At 38.7% G+C, this 24829-nt stretch overlaps 1 protein-coding gene across 8 annotated transcripts in view; it reads left to right on the forward strand.

The window, feature by feature from the left end:
- MACROD2 (mono-ADP ribosylhydrolase 2) overlaps nt 1-24829 on the forward strand; it is a 1990905-nt gene that overhangs the window by 1183627 nt on the left and 782449 nt on the right. The window contains exon 7 of one of the 8 annotated variants that reach the window (XM_082359156.1): nt 18623-18936. The exons of the other annotated variants lie outside the window; for them this stretch is intronic. Coding sequence (XP_082215282.1) covers nt 18623-18724 — 102 coding nt within the window. The 3' untranslated portion in view covers nt 18725-18936. Of the gene's footprint in view, nt 1-18622; nt 18937-24829 lie in introns of those variants that run through there. 8 annotated transcript variants of the gene reach the window in all.

Raw genomic sequence — 24829 nt, forward strand, 5'->3', positions numbered from 1 at the left:
TACGAAATAGGTAATAATACTCTCATCAGGTTATTATTGCTGGGAATGACAAGTGACCAAGGATGGACAGAAGAGATGAGGAGGAAGGAAAGCATGGAATGATGGTAAATTCACAGATCATGCTTGGGAAACTTATACTTCTAAACTCATATTTTCACATATGGCACAATTTGTGTCTTCCAATGGCCACATCAGAGAGAGGATTTGAGTTAGAAGAAATCAGTCATTTAGCCATGAAATATAGTAATAAGAATAGCTAGTAATTTTTCACTTTGTGACAGGCACTGTATTTCACTCATTTAATCTCAGAGCAATCCTGAGACTGTGGTTTCTTCCACTTTACAGATGGGGAATGTGAGCCATAAGGACAATAAGTAAATTGCCTAAGGTCTCACCTCTAAGAAAAAATGGAGGTGAGATTTAAACTGAAGAAGTCTAAATCCAGTGGCTTTACCCACTGTGCTGTTCCTTTTTCCTTTTCTCTGCTGTTTTACATCTCTCTCTCTCTCTTTTTTTTTTTTTTTTTGGTCTAAATGGTTCTCAATAGTACTACCTTGTAGGGAGCATTTTGTGAGGGTAGTTTTGGGCAATCACAATTGGGGGGTACAAGTTCAAGGATGCTGCAACGTGTGGGCTGACCAGGCACACGTTGAGATAATGTTTTGCCAGACAGTCATGTAAGTAAAAACCTATTTATAAACAATAGTGTACATAAAAACAGTCTTTTTGCTCTTAATATATTCCTGAACGACCATGAAAGTTAAGGGAAGTTTGCACTTAGTTTGCTCAGAATTTTCCAAGAGTGCCTGAGAAAATCAGCCAATCGTGATGACCGTGCCATTTACGGTAGTTGGCAAAGCATCCCACCAGTTTGATTCTGCGTTTGCAGATGTTCTGTTGAGGCTGATTCTAGGTAGGGAAGCAACTAGTTGACTACTTCATCATGTGCTACTTTATTCATTATGTGTGGCATTAGGCACACCTAATCATACCTGAGCCTCTACACGTTGAAAAACAGAATTTTACTATGTCGCTTTCCTTTTATATCTATTTCATATTGCACTCATGGCACTATGTTGATTTTGAAAATTGATGTATTTTCTTGATCCGGGTTCCCCCCCGGAAGCAGACCCTGAGAGAAAGATTTGCGTACAAATACTTCATTTAGGAGAAAAACAGGAAGCACTGGCAGAGAGTAGGAAATGAGAAAGCGAAGGGAAGGCAACCAAAAGTCACATGTTCAAGCAAGTTTCCTCTGTGCACAGCTGAGGTTCCTTCCTGCTGGGGGGCTCCAGGAGACCCAGTAGAACATGCCTAGGAGTTGTCCCATCTGAGGGATGAGGAGAACTGGGCTATTTATCTTCCACTTCCACCTCTGGTTGGCTGAGGACTGCTCCTGGGACATTAACTCCCCCCTCACTTCTTGCGTGCTTCTTGACCAGACTGGGAGAAAGCCCTGAGCCAGAGTCACAGGAAGGGTGTTTGCTGGAGGATGCTGTGGGTGGGCATGTACTGGGACGATGAATTCTTGGAAGATGTGAGTGGGGCACTGATACCCTCTGCCTCCTGCATGTGGGTAAGTTATACTACTTGTAGATGTCACCTCAGCAGAGTCAAGAGGGCTTTACAGAATATTTATTATAAAAAGGGCATGTTGGGTCTGATTGAATTGAGAACTGTTGGCTTAAGTTAAACTGAGTTTCTGATAGAAGAGTTTGCTAGACACGAGTTGTCTAAAGATTTTTATTCTTGAACTCAGCCATCCAAATTTTCTGCTTCTTTAAGTATAGTGTGATATAAATGTCATAAAGATGGTGATTAATGAGACTAGTGTCACATTCTATGGAATGCATGGAGTTATGAAAGTGAGTGTAATGCTTAGATAGTGGAGAAATAGTATCACAATATTATGTCACCTTGGTTAATTTTTTTCTCAACATTTCATAATAATAAACTTTGATTCATCATGCAAACTCCAAAAGAGTTGGCCACCTAAGGTTGGCTGTATGTAAAATCATTCATCAATTAGGAGACTTATACTGGCAGAGAGCAATTTGATTAGCAGGTTACCTTTGATTTTATTCCAATATAAGGAGTCTTTCAAATTATCTTCCTTAAAAATTTTAGAAAATACATTATCTTATATTTTCTTCAAGAGTCTTACAATATGATCAGTTCTTTCTGTAAGAGTGTTTGAAACATTTTGCTTCATCTCATCTAATGTTGATAGAATTATTTTTAGTCACTTGTACATTCTGCAGATGTACATCTACTAGCAAAAACCAAGGAAAATATATTTAAAGTGAAAGTATAAAATAATTTTGCTGGATTTGTCAACTTGATTATTTTTAGTTCTTTTATCAGACTAGGGAACATTCCCAGGAAAATCATTACTGGTTTCTACAACAGTGTCTTTCAGAGGAAATACTAGCCCAGGACACTGTCAAAGAAAGTATATTACAGTGATATTTGTATGGAAACTGTAAACAGATTTGCAATGCAAGCTTTCGTCTTGAGTGTTTTATTTTTCCCTGACCTGAGCAGCAGTTATTAGATCACTGTATCATCAGGAAATAGTCAATTCAAAACACGGACCACAGAATTTGGTTTGAACAACAGGGCAATTTTGGCATATATCTAGAGGGTTAATAGTCTAGAGCAAAGGCAATGGCTTTAAACTGTGCATTTTTTCTTGCAAATGTTCAGATACAGTTTTTATAGAAGAGCAATTTCAATGAATGGAATCTAAGCTATTCTTAAGCTGTTGAACTGAGACACTAAAAGAGCAAAACAAATAAAACCAATAAAATTTTTAAAATAAAAATAAATCTGTCTGTATCAAGAAAGCTCTCTAGACTCGTTTATGTACAATTCAGTAGAGTTGCAAAGAGGATTTATTTATTTATTTTTAATGGAAGCATCGTGGTTTATTCAGTCAAGGGGAAAGAAACTAGGGGAAAGAGAGGGGATAGTTTAACATATTTGGGCTGGGTGACAAAGAGTGCAAGAACCACCTATATTACTCCTGGTCGCACAGTGTTTCCATGCCTTCTCTCTCTGCCATCTCAGCCTTTTCTATTACAGTGTGGGTATGAAGACCAGAGTTGAGGTATGAGCAAGGGAACATGGCAGATGGTATCTGGGGCCAACAACACACACCTGCTCTATGATAAAGACACAGGGGCAAGAGTGCCTGGCTAGTAGCTCATCAATTAGGTGATGAACAGCATCTGTATTTCTAAGTCAAAGCAGATGTAGGGCCAAATGAGACCATGATGGATATCATGAATAAGAAGTCACTTTAGAGCTCACATTGCTGTCACCCTAGAGGTGGCCCTTATCTCTTTGTATTTAGAGATAACACTTTTGTTTGTTTCATACATTTTATCATGGATCATACCTTAGAGGTTATTAACTTATAAATGTATTTGACATTCTATGAATCCTACCTATATCTCAAAATCTACCTTCTTAGTTTTTATCATTACTCAACACGTGAGTTTCATACATCCCATTTGTTTTTCTACTGTAGAAGAATTGAATATTCTCAAATAATACAATAAATACATTACACTTTTTGGATTAAAAGAGATGACATATGAATATTGTAATGGGGATGGATGGGTATGTGGATATTTATTACAGCCATCCCTCTATATCCTCAAGGGATTGGTTCCAGGACCCCCACAGATACCAAAATTCAAGGATGCTCCAGTCCCTTATATAAAATGAGTACTGTCAGCCCACCATGTCCACCCACCATGTCTGTGGGTTCTGCACCCACAGACATGGACGGCCGACTGTGCACTGTTTTCTCTATATTTTGTGCATGTTTGAAATTTTCCATAATAAAACAAACTTGAATGTTTAAAAATATAAAAGGCAGTGATAAATATTAGTATGTACATCCAAGGATTTTCATGAAGCTAAAATAAAACAATACTTATGAAGTGCTTAGGAGACTGCATAGTAAGGTTTATTAATGGTAGTTTATCCACCATATATGTATTGAGCAACTAACACGTTCCAGTCACTGTTCCAAGTTCTTGGGATATGTTGGCCCTTGTGGAGCTTACATTCTACTGGTAGTAATTTTCACTATTATTATTAGATGGTTTCACAACATTTCTAGATGCTGTGACTTTTATTGTTATTGTATTCCTGGGAAATTATCTCACCATCATTGTATTTTTTACATTATTTTTGTGATTCCTGAATCTTTGAGAAGCTAGGAAGGTGAGAGAGCTGAGTATAGATGCAGCAAATGGCAATTCTATGAAATAGTAATAGCATAGCTCTCAGCTAGTACACATTTATAAAGATACATGGTTATGTGACTAGTCCTGTAAAGAAGGCGGCACAAGAGCTATTTCTGAAGATCAGATTTTATTGGGCATCTGATAATTGATCAGAAAGCTGTCTGGAGGAACATTTGAAGCAAACTACTACAGAAGGTCTTCAAAACAATGAAAGTCCAGAAATAACTTTTCAAACATTTGATTTTTTTTTATGCAAAAGTTAGATGTTAAGGGCATTTCCCTACTAAAAAGGAATAGCGAGAATCCATACTAAATGCTTTCACTTTCTTGGGATGTTTGGATACCCTGGGGAGATGGGGTTCTCATATGAGAGTGTGGCCAGCAGTATGAGTAAAGAATAAGTGCCATGTTCGACAACTTAAAGTAGAACCATTTCTCCATCAGGTCCATGCTTAATGCAAGAAGCTAAGCTATGGATGGACCTAGAGACTGTCATACAGATTGAAGTAAGTCAGAAAGAGAAAAACAAATACCATATGCTAACACATGTATGGAATCTAAAAAAAAAATCTAAAAAAATCTAAAAAAAGCTCTAAATCTAAAAAAAAAAAAGGTTCTGAAGAACCTAGGGACAGGACAGGAATAAAGACGCAGATGTAGAGAATGGACTTGAGAACACGGGGAGGGGGAAGGGTAAGCTGGGATGAAGTGAGAGAGTGACGTGGACATATATACACTACCAGATGTAAAATAGATAGCTAGTGGGAAGCAGCCGCATAGCACAGGGAGATCAGCTCGGTGCTTTGTGTCCACCTAGAGGGGTGGGATAGGGTGGGTGGGAGGGAGACACATGAGGGGAGAAATATGGGGATATATGTATACGTATAGCTGATTCACTTTGTTATACAGCAGCAACTAACACAACATTGTAAAGCAATTATACTCCAATAAAGATGTTAAAAAAAAAAGCTAAGCTATATTATTTTTACCATCAACAAAACTGTAGTTAGATCTCTCAAGACATGTACTAAACATTAAGGAAAAATATTAACTTTATAGTGGAGAAAACCAGCAGATACCACCTTAAGCAGATTAACCACCAGTAATAAGACATATCAAAATCATGAGCCTCTTGATGTGATAGAATAAGAAGGGTACTTCATCATTGCTGTGGTATTTTTGCCAAAAAGGTATGACCTCAGTCCAAATATGAGAAACCATCAGGCAAACATCAGGTCAATATCGGTGTATCTTTAATTATCCATATATATGCAGTAGGACCAGCTTGTACTGGCTTGTAAGAACTGATACAGTTTCATGAATTTTGTAAGCCAATTGTTAAAACATAGCTTGTATTAAAAATGAAATTATACAAAAATTAAATTATATATATCTTGACACTCATCACTTCCTAATTAGTTTATTACATTTTACTCTTATGTATGCTCTTGGGTTTATTTATATCTATGATAACTGAATGGTAGAAATGCTCTGTGCTGGTGACTACTGTACATCTCTTCCTAATTCCATGTTCAGTGACATCACATAGGTAGCTTTAAATTGGCCATGGTGAGAGTATTTACACCACAGAAATCAACAAATACTGTAAATCAGGGCTTGGTTTATTGTTTTGCTGATTGTCTTGACTTAAGGAAATGATGAAAAATGTTAATAAAGCAGATTAAATGTGTTGTGTCCATAGCTGTTATATTGTGAAAGCCACAAGAAATTGCAGAAATATTCCTCCAGTATTTGAAAGCTATTATTCTATTCAGCAAAGAGGCTGCTCACTTATTAACAAATGAGTGAAATTCTGATATATGTCTTTGTTATTTTGTTTTTGTCTTATTTGTTAATGTAAATGAAAATATCAACCAGCATTGATATTGGAACTACACTCATTTGTTAACTGCTACAGTAATATGGTTATGTGTGTATTTTAATACTACATGTAGTATATATATGTACACTGTATATTATATATATTATATGTGTTTATATATAAAATTCTGTGTATATAGCATATATAGTATGTATATATATACATATATATAGTATATACATATATGTTTTTTACAGAGTCATAGATTGCTAAAAATTATTTTAAAGATTTCAAGTGCTCCCAACTTTAGAAACAAAGTTTCACGGATAACGCCTTTAAAGGTTCTAAACATAGTAAATGTATTTCAAAATAAAAACTATGCTGAAGAGTGAAAAAAATACAAGGAAGCCCAATAATACCCTGTTTTTCCCCCAATAATAACTATTTTTTTCTCTGTCAATTGAGCTCTCAAAAAGCAAACTGTTTCACACAGATGCACTAATAGCAAGTGCACAAGTTCTGGTGCCCCTGCTTTGCAACATGTGCTTCACACATGTTTCTCTGCCCACAGGCTGATGCAGAACTAAGGGTATAGGCAGAGAGGACAATGAGATGGCCTCTCAAACCTCACAGAAATGACCACAACTGCTTGTAGATCAGTTACATTATTTTAAAAGGAGTGTGAATCTACATGCCTCACAGTCTAACACACATGAGCCTAGCAGAGCACTGCAAACTACATGCAAGTGTGCGAGCTAAATCTGAATTTAACTTCTTCTTGCAAAAGGCGAAGAAATGGCTCTGCACTGTTTGCATAAACTAAGGGCTCCTCATTATGCCTTTCAGAGAAGAGTAACTGCTCTGTGAATATTTTCTGCTCCCAATTTTATAAAAACTTGCTTACCTGATTACCTATAATCGCCACTATTCCAATCATATATATTCATGGGTATTTGTGGGTCAAAGTCAGAGACAGAAAGGCTAGCTCACCTCCAATGTCATACAGTATTTATCCTCTGGAGTAAAACTTATCTCTTTCCTTCTATTTTCTACTGGTTTAGCATCTATGATTTATCTTACTCATGCTATAAACATTAGAACAAAGATGTGTTAGCAATATTAAGGTGGTCTTATTACTGCTTGTTTAACAGCAACACAAAGGCAGAATCTGGTAATTCTATAGTAAGTTTTTGTATCTGGCAAGCTGGGATACTGAAGGAGGGTTTTCGGTTGGATCTTAAGGCACGGAAGGCTTCGAGACGTGGAGTGTTTGTTGGTTCGATGCCTCACTGATGCCCAGATTGATCTGACTTACGTGGCTGAATAGGCAGACACTTCCTCCCCTTCGTACCACTTCATGTGCATCCTTCCAAAAGTTAGCATTTCTGGACAAAAAAGCATAACATTCCTAGAGAAAGGAGTTCTGACAGTTTTCCTTTGCTAAAAAATCTAAATAAATCTGAGGTTCTTATTTTACTTTCATTATTAGGAATTGTAACTACCTCAACTGCAGTATAACATATTTTTTAAATTACAGGTAATTAGAAACCTTCTTTCTTTTAAACAGTGGTAAAGAAAACTCTGCCAACATTTCTTTGTGTTACTAAAAAATCTAATGCATCAGGCAAGAGATACAAAGTAATCACACACTTGCCAATATTTCCAATTAGCACACATTTGAATATGGTAAGCCATTAGTTAGGAGAATTATTTCAAATTTAAGCTCAGCAGAACTCTCCATAATATATACCTGTGACATTATCACCAAAATATAACATCATAGACTTGCTGTTAATAACTCAGAGATGTGTTCTGTTCACTGTGATAGTGTTAATGTGAAACATGGGGAATAAGCATCTGAAATGGACAATTCCATATTTATTGCCTGCCTTCATTTATTTTCCACATTTTACTGTTTTGATTTTAACAAAACGGGGAAAACTTTCTCACAATGCAGTCTTAACTGCCTTCTTGTGAAGTTGACTTCTTCCAGACTAGAAATTTTCATTCGGTGTGAGGATTCTGACATATTGCATCAACACCCTTCTTCTGCTTTAAACAAGAAAATATATTTAGTCCATTTCCTATGACAAGTGAGGGGATGCTGTTATGGTGCTCAGAATGTATTTATATTATTTATGTTAGAAAAATAAATTTCAGGGACTAATTTAGGGGCCACTGTCGATTTTATTGTTCTGTTCACACAACCTGTATGACAGCATCTCCGATTTTGACAATTTTGGCTTAAATAATAATCAAATGAAGGTCCACACTTCAAGTATGTATTTTTATAAGGACCTATACTATAGAGAAAATTTAAAAATACTGTGCTTTGGGACCATTTAAGAAGTTTGAAGACTTGGATACTTCAGCTTTAGGCAATCTGTGCCTCCTTCTAAAATAATCCTGATCTGATGGCATGAGTGAAATGTCCAGATCTTGGGGACCACAGGCTAAAATCACATCGTAAATCAATCTGAAGAACTACAAAGACGTACTTTTAATGCTAACAAATCATCTTCTCTCATCATCAAAGTTATTACTGTAATTTATGTTCAGCTTTTTTGAAAGCTTCTCATTGGTATATTGGTATTCTGTTGAGTACATCGTTAAACCAGTAACATAATGAATGGGGTGCACATACATGGATGTGAATGTGCGTGTAGTGTGCACACACACGTGTGTGTACGTGCATGTTGTAAAATTCACATCACTCCCTGAGTTATCACACCTGAGTTTTTTTTAAGAACATCACTCTGTGCCTTTATAACATCTTAATGTTTATATGGTTTCAAAATGACTTTGTAGTATCACAGGAAGAAAGCTGGCCTAAGAATTTGAAAACTAATATTTGAGTCCTGGCTTTTCTAATTAATTGCTGTGTAGTCCCATCCTTCTTTATCTGTGAAGCGGGGAATAATAAAATTTGCCTTTTTTAATCATATCAATGGAAAATAATAAGTGTTAGTGAGGACGTGGAGAAATTGGAAACCTCCTACATTGCAGTGGGAATGTAAAATGGTACATTTGACGTGGAAAACAGTCTGGCAGTTCCCAAAAGTTAAACATAGAGTTGCTATATGATCCAGCCATTCCACTCCTGGCTATCTACCCAAGAACGTTGGAAACGTACGTCCACATAAAAACTTATACACTAATGTTCATAGTGACATTATCTAAATAGCCCCAAAGTGGAAACAACCCAAATGCCCATCAGTTAATGTATGGATAAACAATTATGGTCCATCCATACAATGGAATATTATTCAACAATAGAACGAATGAAATACTGTTACAGACTGTGACATGGCTGAACCTTGAAAATGCTGTGCTAAATGAAAGAAGCCAGTCACAGAAGGCCACGTCTTGTGATTCCATTTATATGAAATGTCCAGAACGGGCAAATCCATAGAGACGGAAAGAAGATTAATGGCTGCCAGGGGTTGGGGATAGAGGATGAGGGAGGAATGAGAAGTAACTTCTAATGGGCATGGAGCTTCCTTTTGGAGTGATGAAAATGTTCTGGAATTAGATGATGATGATGATTCTTGCACAACTCTGTGAAAATGATTGAAAAAAAAAACTGAATTGCATACTTTAAAATGGTGAATTTTATGGTATAGGAATAAAAAAGTAATTAAAAAATAAAACCCCTGCCCTGCCTATATCAGAGGATTGTTGTAAGAACCAAATAAAACTGGAAAATGCTATGGAATCTAAGTCACATACAGGAATCCACTGCATAGAGAAGGACACAGCCCTCAGGGTTTGTAACTGGAAAAAGAAGGTTTGCATGAAAATCATCTTTGCGTCCCGTCATGGGAAGAGTCACAGAGACAGTTAATGCCACTCAGGACGCTCGCTGTGAAGAGCTTTATGGAAGAGTTATAAACTCACAAAAAAGAATCTATTTTAAAGAATGGAAAGCACAGGAGAGATGTAGAGAAATGGAGCTTTTTGCTGGAATCTGCCACTATCTACTTTACATGTTAGTACCAGTTGTATAATAACTGCCCTACTGGGCTGAAAAACCCGGATGGGCAGAAGCTTCATTTGGTTCTTCTCCATTTTTTGTACCCCTGGTCACAGTGCCCTGCCTGCGTGATTGCTCACCTGATACCAGAAGAGCATTGTTGAGACTTAAGAAAAACAAAACAACAACAACAACAAAAACAGTATTCTCTTTGGAACCTTTGTAGCAGTCTACAGCTACTGAATGGGCTGCAAGCACCACCCTCTGAGGGTTTCACATGCTGTCAGCTTGCTTGTTTAAATGAGGAAGGATGTGAGCTCACCCTAGGGCTCCAGGCAGAGCCAGAATTGAGATCAGTTCATTCCTCTAGGCCACCAAGGTGTGTCTCCTCCAAACTCGCCCTCAGGGCTGCTCTCTGCAACTTCCCAGGTGTGATTATCACACAGTCTTCCCTGACCTTTTTGCCCTTATCTAACTTGAGCTCACTGCAGTACTTGCCACCAGGACCATTCCTTTAGGACTCTTGCCTTTCTTAGCTTCCAGAACAACTCTCTCCTCTCTTCTCTTCCTTCCTACTTGGCCGTTCCTTCTTAAGAGTCTTTGTGACCACCTCTCTGGCTTAAGCCCTCTGTGGCTTTACTAATTCACCCTCTGCTCTTCATGGACAGCAGTATGTCTTTCCTTACCTGCATCAGTCAAACCCTAACACTTTGCTGGTGACGGGGCTTCAGTTACTGCTTACATGTCCCTGATTCCCAAATCACAGTTCCAGCTAAGGCCTTTCTCCTGATCTCCGTAACCAAATATCCAACTATGAAAGGAAAATTCTGTTGCATGTCTCACAGCCCACTCAGTCTCAGTGTGTCTAGGATAAGCTTCTTGAACTTCTCTAGCCAATGCCTTTGTGAGTGTCACTGACATGAGCCCTGAGATGCAGCCAGAAATCCAGGAACCGTTCTAGATTTTTCTCTCCTTCTCTTCTCTCCTTCCATTGAGTCATCGATTGCAGCACGTTTGACCTCCCTAATGTCTCTCATATCCTTCTGTCTTAGATTGTGTTCTCTCTAAAGCAGATTCTGAGACAAGTATCTGGGTTCAAGGAATTTATTGGGGAGTTTATATTTCCCAGGAAGCACCATGAGGGAGCAGGGAAATGAGATGGGAAGGAAGAAAACCTATAAAGGGTGTGTCGATAAGCAGTCTAGCTGTGGAATCTCTGAGAAACCATGTAGAACCCACCAATGACAAGGAAGCTGGGGTATTTATCTACCAAACCTGCCACCCCTTCTTGTTTGAGGTTGCCCCTTTAGGGGAAGAAAATTACCCTTCTGAGTTCTTGGCTGAGACCCCTGTAATAAAAAACATATTAACAAGAGAAAAATAAACAAAAGTTTATTAACACATATACTCTATATATACATGGGAATTACCCAGAGAGTGACTCAAAGAAGTGGCTTAGAATTCAAGCGTAAGTACCATCTTAATAGAGGAAGAAGTGGGTGTACGTATGTCTCTTAGGGGAGAGTAAACGATTTGGGGGAAAGATTAACAGACCTTAGAAGACTAGGTGCGAGATATAATAGTTTGTGACAGAGTTTGTCTGCCAGTGGTGTCAATTTCAGGTCTTGTCCTATGATAAGGGTCAATCCTCACTGCTTGATGACACTCCCAGGGAGGGGATCCATGACACTTGAGTTTCTTTGGAGGATCTCTCTTTAGGCAGATAAGGAATGTCAGAGACAGGCTCTCCCTGCATTTGCTGTTTTTAAAGTGCAGACAACTCCAAACAATCAATATACTAAAGTGACGTATTTTGGGCTGGCGTGCCCTGAGCTCCTATCGTCTTATTTTGGGGTGCTACCCTTTACCCCTTGCACAGTGAGTACCTCCTGTAGCCAGAGACCACCCTCAGACAGAGACTCAGAAGCCATCAGAGTGGATGGAAATGATCTTCAGAGGACGTCTGGGAGAGCCAGGGGCAGGGAGGCAGCCGAGAGCCTGTGCTGCCCTCTCCACTCTGCTCCATCCCAGCTGCCACTTCCCATCACTTCTCAGCTGAACCACTGAGCTGTCTCCTTGAAGTTTTAATTTTTTTAAGTTTTACTTTAGATTTTTACATATCCTGCCAGAGTCATCTTTAATGCACACACACACGCACACACACACACACCCGACCATTGCATACCTCCCTTCCCTTTAATTAGAAACCCTTAAGAGTCCCCATAGTTTCTGGGATGAAACCCAATTCCCTTAGCCTGTGCTTCCTAAACTATAGGCAAGATTGATGCCCCAGGCACCCAGGACAGCATAGAAAACTCACAGGGGTGGGGCAGGATACTTTAAAATTTGCAAAGAAATACAGATAATCAACATCTATTGGACACCATGTAGACTATTAGGTTCAAGATAATGTACAGTTTCAAAATTATGCAACATTCCTTTCTATGATGCCGTGTTACTCCCAAGCTGGTTTTTTTTTTTTTTTAAGTAAATTTTATTTTTAAAATTTTTAAAATTTAAAAAAAATTTTTTGAAATATAGTTGATTTACAATGTTGTGTTAGCTTCAGGTGTATGTAGAAAACCAACTTATGGTTACCAAGCTGGGTTTTTGACTATTATTGTGATTTAAAAGGAAACACTGAGTGAAAAATCATGTGGAAAGGAAATGTGGGTGGCAGAGTCCAAACCAGTTCCAAAGTTTACGGACTTGCGCTGTACCAACAGGAGCCCCATTCCATTAGCAAACAATTATGGTTATTTAAGAGTGAAATCAAAGTATTATGTTTCCTCTCACTTTATGTGTATTACTTTTTCAAATGGCTATTGAGTTGTTAGTACACAAATATTTACATTGTTTGCACCCAGCTATTGAAGAAAGGAAACCCTTAGGCATTTCTTTTTGCCTAAGGGAAGCATGAAGAAATGAGTGAAGCACTAAGGGTGCTGTGAGCTGAAACATTTGGGAACCCCTACCTTAGGCTTTTCTCATAAGGCTCTTGCCAACCTCTTACTCATCTACCCCTACTTCATATTCAAATTTTTCACACCATAGAAGGTCTGAGAAGGTCATCAGGCCTCTATGCCATAGCATGAACTCTTCCTTCTACCAAGATTACCTTTCTTAGTCCCCCACCTGCTTCAACTAGCCCTCCACAACTCAGCTTCAGGAACACTTCGGCTAGGACAAGAGTCCCCTGACTGGTGCTTTTTGCCCCAGGCAGGATTTAGATGCCCATGTGTCCCCATAGCATCCTATGCACAGAATGTGGGGCACCATTTGTGCTGTCTCCCACAAGTGATTCCCTTGTCTGTCTGCCACACTAGTCCATGATTTCAGTGAGCTCCATTGGCATTGACTTTTTGTTTACTCTGACCTTCATGGTGTTTTTATTGGGATCATGTTAATTTAATTTATGGTTGATTATCATGAATGCCTAACATGGTATTATAGTTTCTCCCAAAACAGTAAGTTAATGAATCAAAGGATGAAGGTAAATGTAAGAATGAATGTAAGAATATAAGAATGAACCTTTACTCTTTTCCTTCTTGTTTATATTTTAAACATTTTATGTCATGGTGCCTTTGCATATGCCACAGGACCTTTGCATATGCCATCCTCTCTGTCTTGAAAGATCTTCCCTCCCGCTTCATCTGGGTTATCTACCCTCTTCATCTAGTCATCCTCCTCAGGGACAAGTTTTACATTTATCTTTGTATGATTATTTGAATTTTGTTTCTTCTTCCCTGGACCACAAGCTCCATGAGGGTAGGGACAGGGTCTGTCTCACTCACCACTGACATCCATTATTGGGCATATTGCCTGACACATAGCAAGCAGTCAGTAAATGTAGAATGAGTGTGGGATGAATAAATGAATGATTAATCTATGAAAGCTTCGTTTGTAAGTATCAAGACCTGATGATTATTTTAAAGAGACTGTGAGAAACAATTTTTCCCACAGAAAGTGAGAAAATTTCCTACTTTGTGAGAACTGAAGGCATTTAGGTAAGGGAGGGCAGGGATTGGGATTTTAATTTTTGGTTGGAAAGAAATCAGGAACTATTTTAGGTTTCTGAAATAAGGAGTAAGGGTCAAAACAGGGCTGAGTACAATATCCAGAGTTATGTTTACTTAACCACCTCAAAATAGATTCCCCTGCCATTTAAAAGCTGCCATGTTTTCATTTACTGGAAATTGACAAAGTTAGATCAACGATAATGCCATGTCTTTGTTCATTCCTTGGTTAGAAAACCTCAGACTTAATCGTTTCCTAGTGCGAACTCTCACTGAATATATATGAAGTGCATTGTTTTACAACATGCTGTTCAGTTAAATGGTAGCACACTTGGCACTACTGAGCATTTTAGGATGAGAAGGGAGAAAACAACAACATAAAACAAATTGTGTCTTCTGTAGCCCTTAATGAAGGTCTTTGGAGTAAAATGGAATGTCAACACCAACTTTAGAGGAGACGTTCTTTGCAAAGGTTGGGAAAAGTTGGATTTGCACATAGTTTCCTTATTCTCAGTGATATTTTAAACATTTCATCCTTTTCCCTCCCTTCTTCCTATCTTGTTTTCTTTTTTACCATCTTTATTTCCAAGTGACTATTTAAAAAAAAAAAAGGTAGTGCTAATCTGCTATTTTTTTCAATTTAATAGATTGATTCTTAGGTATCAAGATACTACTCTAAATTTTTAAACTAAGAACGTTACAGGTAACAACCTAAAAAATACAACTACCCAGTACACAGTTAATTAAATGTCTCTGAATTGTTACTGTTTGAGGTTGATAAGCCCCAAGTATGAATTCTTCAGCTCAAAGCAGGAAGTGATATTAAGGAGACAGTAGAAAAGAAAAATAATTAGCTAGTCTTTTGTAAGAGGTTGCATTAATGGTGTCTGTGCAGCCCTGACTAACTTTGTCAATTCAGTCTCTTTATTTCAAGATTCAGTCATTTGAGGTATTATGTAGATTTCTATATTATGTAGATTTCAGGCACCATGTAAATAAAGGACTAATGTAAAGATTATTTTATTATATATATTTCTGTGAATTAATTTTAAGCAGTTATACTAGGCTTCTGTTTTATGTCTATGGACATTTTGAAAAATGAAATTACATATATATTGCTAATCTAAAAACTCATCTTGAAGTTTGCTACAAATCAGAGTGTTTGAGATCACCTGGAAGGAACGTCTAGTTGAGTCCTGAGACAGTCAGGATTGCCTGGGTCATGGTTAGGTGACTTCCAGCATGTCGGTGGATTACAGCCACACGTGTTTAGTTCTCACCCAGTCTGCGTGTTCATCATGGGTGGCTGCAGCTCCCCTGAAACCTCACCTTCCCTCCGGGACCTGGCTGATGTGGGTGCCTCTCACTAGAACAATGCCTGTCACCACAGCAGAAGTGAAAGAGAGAAGACAGTTCTTAAAGCTTCTGCACATCACTTACCCTCACGTTTCATTAACTAGAACCAGTCATATGGCCCTACCTACGTTTACTAGGACAGGGAAACAAGGAAGTATGATCTTTCCTCAGGGAAAAGGTACCAAATATTTGTGAAAAGTCTACCACTCCTTCGTTTTTTTGTTTTTTTTTTAAAGAATACTCTTTTTTTTTTTTTTTTAATTTTATTCATTTATTTATTTATTTTTGGCTGTGTTGGGTCTTCGTTTCTGTGCGAGGGCTTTCTCTAGTTGCGGCCAGTGGGGGCCACTCTTCATCGCGATGTGCGGGCCTCTCACTATCGCGGCCTCTCTTGTTGAGGAGCACAGGCTCCAGACGCGCAGGCTCAGTAATTGTGACTCACGGGCCTAGTTGCTCCGCGGCATGTGGGATCTTCCCAGACCAGGGCTCGAACCTGTGTCCCCTGCATTGGCAGGCAGATTCTCAACCACTGCCCCACCAGGGAAGCCCCCACTCCTTCGTTTTTTGGACATGCAAACATCACTGGGACAATTAAGGAACTTGCCCAGGATCACTGGTAGAGCTGAGATTGGATCCAGATCACTGTTTCCCCTTCCTCCCAATGCTCTTGCATGTGAACTTGTAGACGTGTACAATGGCTACAGGCCATTGTAGCCAGAGTCACAGAGAAGGATGCTATCTGGAGAGGCCGGCTGCTCCCCAGGGCCTGTCTCACACATGGTGTCACTTTGACATGGTCAACACATTTTCTCTCTGGATCTGTGGGTCCAACATTTGCTCTTGTTAAGGTATCTTGTACCAGTCAGGAATCAGTCATGGAAGCAGAGCCATTATACATTTTGGTGTAAGGGATTTATATAGGAATTAGAACTTAAACCATCTGGGAGGATCTGGGAAAATGAAGGTCCCCGAGGGAACCTGAAGGCTCAGAGGAGTCACAAACCAGTTACTCTGATAAACCAAGCATGTCCGGTCACCAAAATAGGATGGTGAAGAGGTTTGTAGGAATCCCATGGGAAGCTGGGCTTCTATGTGACTGTCACCCCTGTAGGACCACCATTAAGCATCTGTGGTTGTCCTGGGGCCACGATGGGTCAACTGGCTCAGGAACTGATGGAGAGTGACAGCAACCTGCAACTTATGGGCCCCTCTGTGCTAGTTTGTAACTGCATCTCACCATTACAACCTTCAGATTGTCATGGCTACTACTTCACCTCTGCCTTTCAAACCTAACTTGTAAACAGCACAGGGCAAGGATTCTAGAAACATAGTTACAGCTTAACCAAGCAGACGTAGACAACCTCTCACACATTCCCAGTTTGCAGAGGCCTAGTCAGACCCATGCTAACCCAATGTATTAGTTTCCTCCTGCTACTGTGACTAATTACTACAAACTTTGGGGCTTACAACCACATGAATTTATTACCTTACAGATCTGGAGTTCTGAAGTTTAAAATGGGTCTAACTAGGCTATAATCGAAGTGTCGGCAGGGCTTAGAGTTCCTTCTGGGGGCTCTAGAGGGGAATCTGCCTGTTGCCTTTTCCGGCTTCTACAGGCCTCATCACTCTAACTTCTGCTTCTATCCTCATGTTTCCTTCTCTCAATCTAACTTTCCTGCCTCCGTCTTTTCTGTTAGGACCTTTGTGATTGCGTTAGACCCACCCGGATAATCTAGGATAATCTTCCTGTCTCCAAATCATTGACTTAATCACATCAGCAAAGCCCTTTTTGCCATGTAAGGTGACATATTCACAGGTTCTGGGGGCTGGACATGAATGTCTTTGGGAGGCCAGTATTCTGCCAACTGCGCTGTCACAAGATCCTGATGGTCTGTAACAGAGCTTGGCCAAATAATAGCCTGTGGGTCAAGTCTGGCCCATTGCCTGTTTGTATAAATAAAGTTTTCTTGGAAAATAGCCATGCCCATTTGTTCATGTATTGTTTTTGGCTACTTTTGCACAATGATAGCAAAACTGAGTAGTTGGAACTGAGACTGCAAGCTCAGTTCCTTGAGACTTGAGACTACAAGCCTAAGATATTTACTATCTGATCTTTCGTAGTGAAAATTTCTTGACCCGTGGTCTGTAGGCCAGAAGATTGATTTGTTGATTTATAATAAGACACTTGGCTATACAGCAGCTCCGGCAACTTTAGGTTTGTGAGATAATATTATTTCACAATGTCTAATCTGTGTGCAAAGCTAAATTATGCTAAGGTTAACTACAATGCAAGAAAGCACTTCCAACTATTTGTAAGCCAGCGAACACTCACATGAGTCGTGAGCATGGAGGTCACCGCCTGAGCTGTAACCGCGGATGTCCCCGAGGCTGGACACTCGTGACCATGGGTGAGGCCATCCCTTCCCCTGGGACAACACTGTAGAATTCTGTACAAAACTGATGCAGTCTTACACTCTAGATTCCTTTTGCATGCTGAAGGTTGCAATCTTTATTCCCACAGAGTAAAAAAAAAAAAAATTGCTGAGGCTATAGCCACACGCTATTCACCATAATTAGAATTTGATTATTACCTCAAATTCCTTAGCTGCCCAGGCAAAGGCTATAGCTTAGTTTGGATTGTTTTGTTTTATCAAGGGCTGATTTCATTTATTTTAGGTTCGTTTTATGTGATTTTATTCGCAAAGGTAATCTTATCTTCAAATTGTATTGATCACTCTATCCTCCATCCTGTACCATCCACAGATAAATTTTCCTTGATATGACTTACAGGACTCTAACAGTATTCTTTTTTCAATCATACTCCCATTCCGTTAGTTCCAACATGGGGGGAATGCTTTTTTTAAAAATGTTTCTTCCACGTGCAAGGAAACAAGATAATTAACGCAAACATCAATGTACAGTTTTAACCTGGTTATATGGTTTATCTCTCCGTGCCTTGTGAGGCAAAAGAATGGGATTTTGCCAGGTTAAGAGGTAATTGATTTAAGTTTTTCCTTCAGTTCAAAAAAGTGGTAAACAGTACAGATTCCATTAACTGTCTCCAGGACTTTTCATCATAAAGAAAAATCAAGATGCGTCAGGTAGAATCATTAATAACTTGGTGGATATTCAAATGCAATGTGATTTCTTGAAACTTTCACTGTCTCCAGTTTTGACTTCATTCATTGCTTAGCAGCACGATTGGGACGAGTGGGACTGTGGAGCAAACTGCCTGGATTTGAGTCTCAGCTCTCCATTTGCTGACTGTGTCACTGCAGCAAGTGATTTCATATCCTGAGCCTCATTCTTCTCATCTGTAGACCAGGGAAATTAATAGATTTTACCACAAGTAGAATCGCAGTAGTTAAATTAGTTCATACATGTCAAATACTTATGATAGTACCTGCTAATATATGTATTAATAAGTTTCTTGGGACTTCCCTGGTGGCTCAGTGGTTAAGAATCCTCCTGTCAATGAAGGGGACACGGGTTCAAGCCCTGGTCCAGGAAGATCCCACATGCCACGGAGCAACTAAGCACCTGTGCCACAACTACTGAGCCTGTGCTCTAGAGCCTGCAAGCCACAGTTACTGAAGCCCGCACGCCTAGAGCCCGTGCTCCGCAACAAGAGAAGCCACTGCAGTGAGAACCCTGTGCACCGCAACGAAGAGTAGCCCCCGCTCACCGCAACTAGAGAAAGCCCGCACACAGCAACGAAGACCCAATGCAGCCAAAAATAAATAAATAAAAATAAATAAATTTATTTGAAAAAAATAAGTTTCTTCATCATCAACTAACAAGGTGCTAAGTACTCTACATTGTAATCATTGCAATAGCTCTGTGAGGTTGGTATTTTTTTTTTAAATTATAGTTGACATAAAATATTATATTAGTTTTGGGTGTATAACATTGTTAATCTATATTTGTATATATGATGAATTGATCACCACTGTAAGTCTAGTGAGTAAACATGTCACCATACAAAGTTATTACAATATTATTACAATATTATTGACTATATTCATTGTATCCCTGTGACTTAATTATTTTACAACTGAAAATTTGTAGCTCTTAATCCCCTTCACCTATTTTGCCCAACGCTACACTGCCCACCCCTCTAGTGACTACCAATTTGTTCTCTGTATCTATGAGTCTGTTGCAGTTTTGTTATATTTGTTCATTTTGTTTTTTAGATTCCACATATAAGTGAAATCATATAATATTTGAATTTCTCTTTCTGCCTTGTTTCACTTAGCATAATACCCTCTAGGTCCACCCATGTTGTCAGAAGTGGCAAGATATCATTTTGTATGACTGAGTAGTATTCCACTGTGTGTGTATGTGTACGTGTATATGTATGTGTATGTATGTGTGTGTGTATGTATATATATATGTACACACACGTATATGTGTGTGTGTGTGTGTGTGTGTGTGTGTGTGTATATATATATATATATATATATATATATATACACACCACATCTTCTTTACCCATTTATCAATCAATGGATACTTAGGTTGCTTCCATATGTTAGATGTTGTAAACAGTGCTACAGTGAACACGGGAGTGGATATATCTTTTCAAATTAGTGTTTCTGTTTTCTTTGTATAAATAACCAGAAGTGGCATTGATGGATCTTATGGTAGTTCTATTTTTTTAATTTTTTAGAAACCTCCTTACTGTTTTGCGTTGGGGCTGCATCAATATACATTCCCACTAATAACACACAAGGGTTCCCTTTTCTCCATATCCTCATCAACACTTGTTATTTGTTGTCATTTTGATGATAACATTTTGATGACAGACATGAGATGGTATCTCACTTTGGTTTTGATTCACATTTTCCTGATGATTAGTGACATTGAACTTCTTTTCATGTGTCTGTTGGCCATCTGTACATCTTCTTTGGAAAAATGTCTATTCAGGGCCTTTGTCTATTTTATAATCAGATTGCTTTTTTTTAACGTTGAGTTGTATGAGTTCTTTATATATTTTGGATATTAACTTCTCATCAGATATATCATTTGCATTCAGTAGATTGCCGTTTGTTTTGTTGATTGTTTCCTTGACTGTGCAGAATCTTTTCAGTTTGATGTAGTCCCTCCTAGCACATAAAGTATCTGCTAAAAAATCAGCAGATTGGGGGTTCTCATGTATGTAACTAGTTGTTTTTTTTTTTTCTTGCTGCTTCTAAGATTCTCTCTTTAACTTTTGACATTTTAATCACAGTATGTCTTGGTGTGGGTCTCTTGGATTCACCTTGTTTGGGACTCTTTATGTTCCTGGACTTGGATGTCTGTTTCTTTCACCAGGTTAGGGAAGTTTTCAGCCATTATTTCCTCAAATAGTTTTTCTGTCCCTTTCTTCCTCTTCCCCCTCTTTCTGGAAACCCTATAATGTGAATGTTAGTTCACTTGATGTTGTCTCAGAGATCCTTTAAACTATCCTCATTTTTTAAATTCTTTTTTTTAATCCTCATTTTCTAAATCTGGTTGGGTGATTTCCACTACCCTGTCTTCCAGGTTGCTGATCCATTATTCTGCATCCTGCATCCTCTCATCTACCGTTGATTTTCTCTAGTATATTTCCCATTTCAGTTATTGCATTCTTCAGTTCTGATTTGTTCTCTTTTATATTTTTCCTATCTCTTTGTTGAAGTTCTCACGGAGTTTATCCCTTCTTCTCCTGAGTTTGGTGAACATATTTATGACTATTATTTTGAAAACCTTTCTGGTAAATTGCTTATCTCCATTTCATTTAATTCTTAAATTATCTTATTTTATCTTTTTCTTGTTTAGCAGGTGTCTCTTTGTCTACTCTTTTTGCCTAATTCTCTGTGTTTGTTTCTATGTGTTAAGTATATCAGCTACATCGCCTGGTCTTGGAAAAGTAGCCTTATGTAGAAGGTGTCCTGTGGGGCTCAGTGGCATGATTCCCCACTGGTCACCAGAGCCAGGTGCTCCACAGATGTCCCCTGTTTGGGCTGCAAGCACCCTTCTGTTGTGGTTGGGCCATGATGGCTGCAAACACACTGGTGGGCAGGGATGGCCCATGACCCGTCTACCTGTGTGGCTTGTCTGTAACTGCTGCAGATGCCCTGATGGGTGGGGATGGTCCCCAGCCAAGGTGATTGAGAGATATGGCCATGACTGCTATGAGTGTGCTGATATGAGGGACTGGCCCCCTGGAATGGGAGCTGCTACAGAAGAGTGCCGATACCAGCCAGGGCCATCCACTGAGTGGGGTGGGGCAGGAGCCACTTTGGAGGGGCCAGCTGGGGAAGGTGGGTTGTGTGAGGTGAGTCCTCAGGGGAACACAGTGTTAGCTAGGTTGATATAGAAATGGTACCCACCAGTGCCAGGCGAGCTAGGTGGAAGGAGAGTGAAAAAAAAAAAAAAATGGAGTTTGCTATCATTTCCATCCATGCAGAAAGTTCCACTAAACATCTGTCCCTCCTGCACATACCCTAAAATTAGTCAATGAATCTCCTTCTCATTTTTCAAGCTGCTGCCTCTGCACAGCGACTTGGAGGGAGTGAGTTTCTGCACAAGCTCTTCAAGAACAGAGCCTCAGTTTCCCACAGCCTGCCATCCCTCCCGGATGTAAGCCCTGCTGGTTTTCAAAGCCAGACATTAAGGGAACTTGTCTTCCCAGTGCAGGTTCCCCAGGCTGGGGAGCCCAAGGTGGGGCTTGGACCCCTTACTCCTCAACGGAGAACTCCATGGTGGTCATCTCTCCCACTTTTGTGGGTTGCTGTACCAGGGTGTGGGATCTGACTAGACTGTGTGTCTGTCCCTCCCACCCATCTCATTATGGCCTTTTCTCTGTATCCTTAGTTGTAGAAAATATGTTCTGCTGGTCTTCAAGTTATTCTCAGAGATAGTTGTTTTATTCGTAGTTGTGGTTTTGGTGTATCTGTGGGAGGAGGTGTGCTCAGGATCTTCCTATTTTGCCATCTTGTTCCAGACCTCTCTCTCTGTTTTCTTTTTCAACAGACAAAGAAATTGAGGGTCAGAACAGTTAACTAACTTGCTGAGGGTTGCATGTCTAGAAAATTGTAAAGCTAAAGATAGAATTCTGTTCTGTCTGGTTACAAAGACTGTGGACTTAACTCGCCAACTGTAAAACATGAATTCTTTGAATTGCACCTTGAATTTAGGGCCAAGGTACAGCATTCCTTTGCAATTCAGAAGCTGGTATTTGATTGAACACAGTATGGTGGTACCTCAGCTGACTGGAGCTCCTGAGAATACATCACTTGGACAGTCGAGCCAAAACCTAGACTTGACAAAACTTTTAGAATATTATTTGATATTTGGGTACATGCCAAAACTTTAAAAATATTATTTAATTTTGGTAGAACTCTCTGTAAAATATATTATACATTTCTCTGTCTTCTTATACAGATTATATTGAAGATGATTTAAGATTATATTAATGACTCAATCATTTATCACTATGAACTTCATTTTTATTCTGTCTTCTAATATAGGTACATTATGAGAGTGTACTGAAATAAAGAGGACTATTGTTGACATGGACTGTTATGTATTTTTAAGTTCCTGTGCTTGGTTTGTAAAGTTTTAGATGTTTCCTGTCACAGTGGTTGCTACTTCTCCTTATCAGTGTACCTGTTTGGACTGTCAGTCTTCCAAAAATCCACCAGAAATATCTATTGATCAAGCACAGCTGGGTTTATTAAACCTATTGAAAGAGACCATAACCTTGATAGTCTTGGTAGTGCTTCAAATGAGGAAATTCAGGGAGATTATGTATAGTGTACGGTATGAACTGGGTGATTTTAAGATGGGTCTTACAAGGCAGGGAAGTGGCTGTGGTTTTGCAGAGGTTAATGCATAATAGCTTTGGACTGGTGGTCACAGTGAGGGGACAGATCTAAAGCAAGCCTTGATGATCAGTCTGTTGGTATTAACAAGCAGGCTATTTCAGTTGGTTCATGGTTACGTTTTACAAGAACATGTTATTTCCTGGAGTAAGAAGTTAAGTTATTTTTGCCTGGCTCCAATATTAAAATAGGCAAGTATATTTGATTTCAGAATTGCATAGTACAAGGACAAGAAAGTATATTGGTTTGCTTTCTCGCTTGCCTTTATGATTTGGCATTTCTATATGCTATGGAATGGGAAACATGATAACTGGAATTGTGAGTTGACAGTCACTAAAAGTTAAGTGGGAGCCTGAGAAACTGACTTGTGCACGCGTGTTTTGTGTTTAGGCAGAAACCACTTTTTTTTTGCTTAATTCCTTGTTGGCTTCTTAATGTCATGTAAGCAACATTGTTGACTCGCTGATCATTCGCTAGGCATCCGTTACTTGATTGCAAATGATGGGTTGGTCAATTTTAGTAGAAAGTGAATCAAAGAGCTTTTTAGTCCTCAAAGTAGTACTAGTTGTTTTTTTCTCCTTTATTAATATTTTATTTGCATTATTATATTGAGTTTTTCACAGCCCTTAATAACCTTCTTTTTTGAATTTGAAAATTTATAAAGTAAAGCTGCTTGGATGCAACGTTTTTGCTTTTTTTTTTGGGTTTTTTTTTTAACCATGAACTTTAGAATGTCTGGGGATTTTATCCATACTTTTGGAAAAGTTCTTCTGGAGTACTTGAGCTATACTATTGAAATAAATAGTCTGAGACATTGGAATTTGGAATGGAATGCATGGGAGATAAAGTTATTGAGCAAGTATGAAGTATATAATTAATATCTAAAATAAAATGTGTATTGTTTTACATCTGCAGTCTAGTGATTGGAGAATAGTAAAAAAGATCAAAGGTCCTAATTGTATAGTAGCAAACTGGGAAAAAAATGAATTTGATCCATTATTTAAAACTTCTGGCTGTTTATAGTAACTTAAACCAATTGAATAATAAAATACTTGTTCTGGCCGGCAAAAATCCTTTCTAAGAATTATGTATGGTAAGAGGATATGAGAAACTGATCAAACAAGGGTTTTGAAGCCTCATTAACCATGGAATTTTTAGTGACGCGACATGGATATTGTAGACTTGGATTTATTTTGAAATGACAGAAATTTCCTAACAATATTTGAAACCTATTTTGGTTACTGCTGTCTATGTTTGCTTTTCTTGTCTTTACTTTTTTTTCAATCTCATATTCAGTACTATAATTTATTGGCCTCTGGCCCAGGGAGGTGGGGAACAAGCCTTCAGCAGCTTTTTACACTAAAAAGTAAGTTCAAGTTTTATTATTGAATTAACAGCTTTCATGTAGGGAGAATTTGTGGAAACCATACTGTAGATGACAATGTGGCCTCTTTTCTTTCTTTTAGTTAATTTTCCTACTCTCGACTAGAATGTAGATATTTTATATATATCTAATCATATATTTAAATTTACACTTAATAAAAAGTACATATATA

The sequence above is a fragment of the Balaenoptera borealis genome, assembly GCF_965194805.1.
Source record: "Balaenoptera borealis genome assembly, chromosome: 16".
NCBI lineage: Eukaryota > Metazoa > Chordata > Mammalia > Artiodactyla > Balaenopteridae > Balaenoptera > Balaenoptera borealis.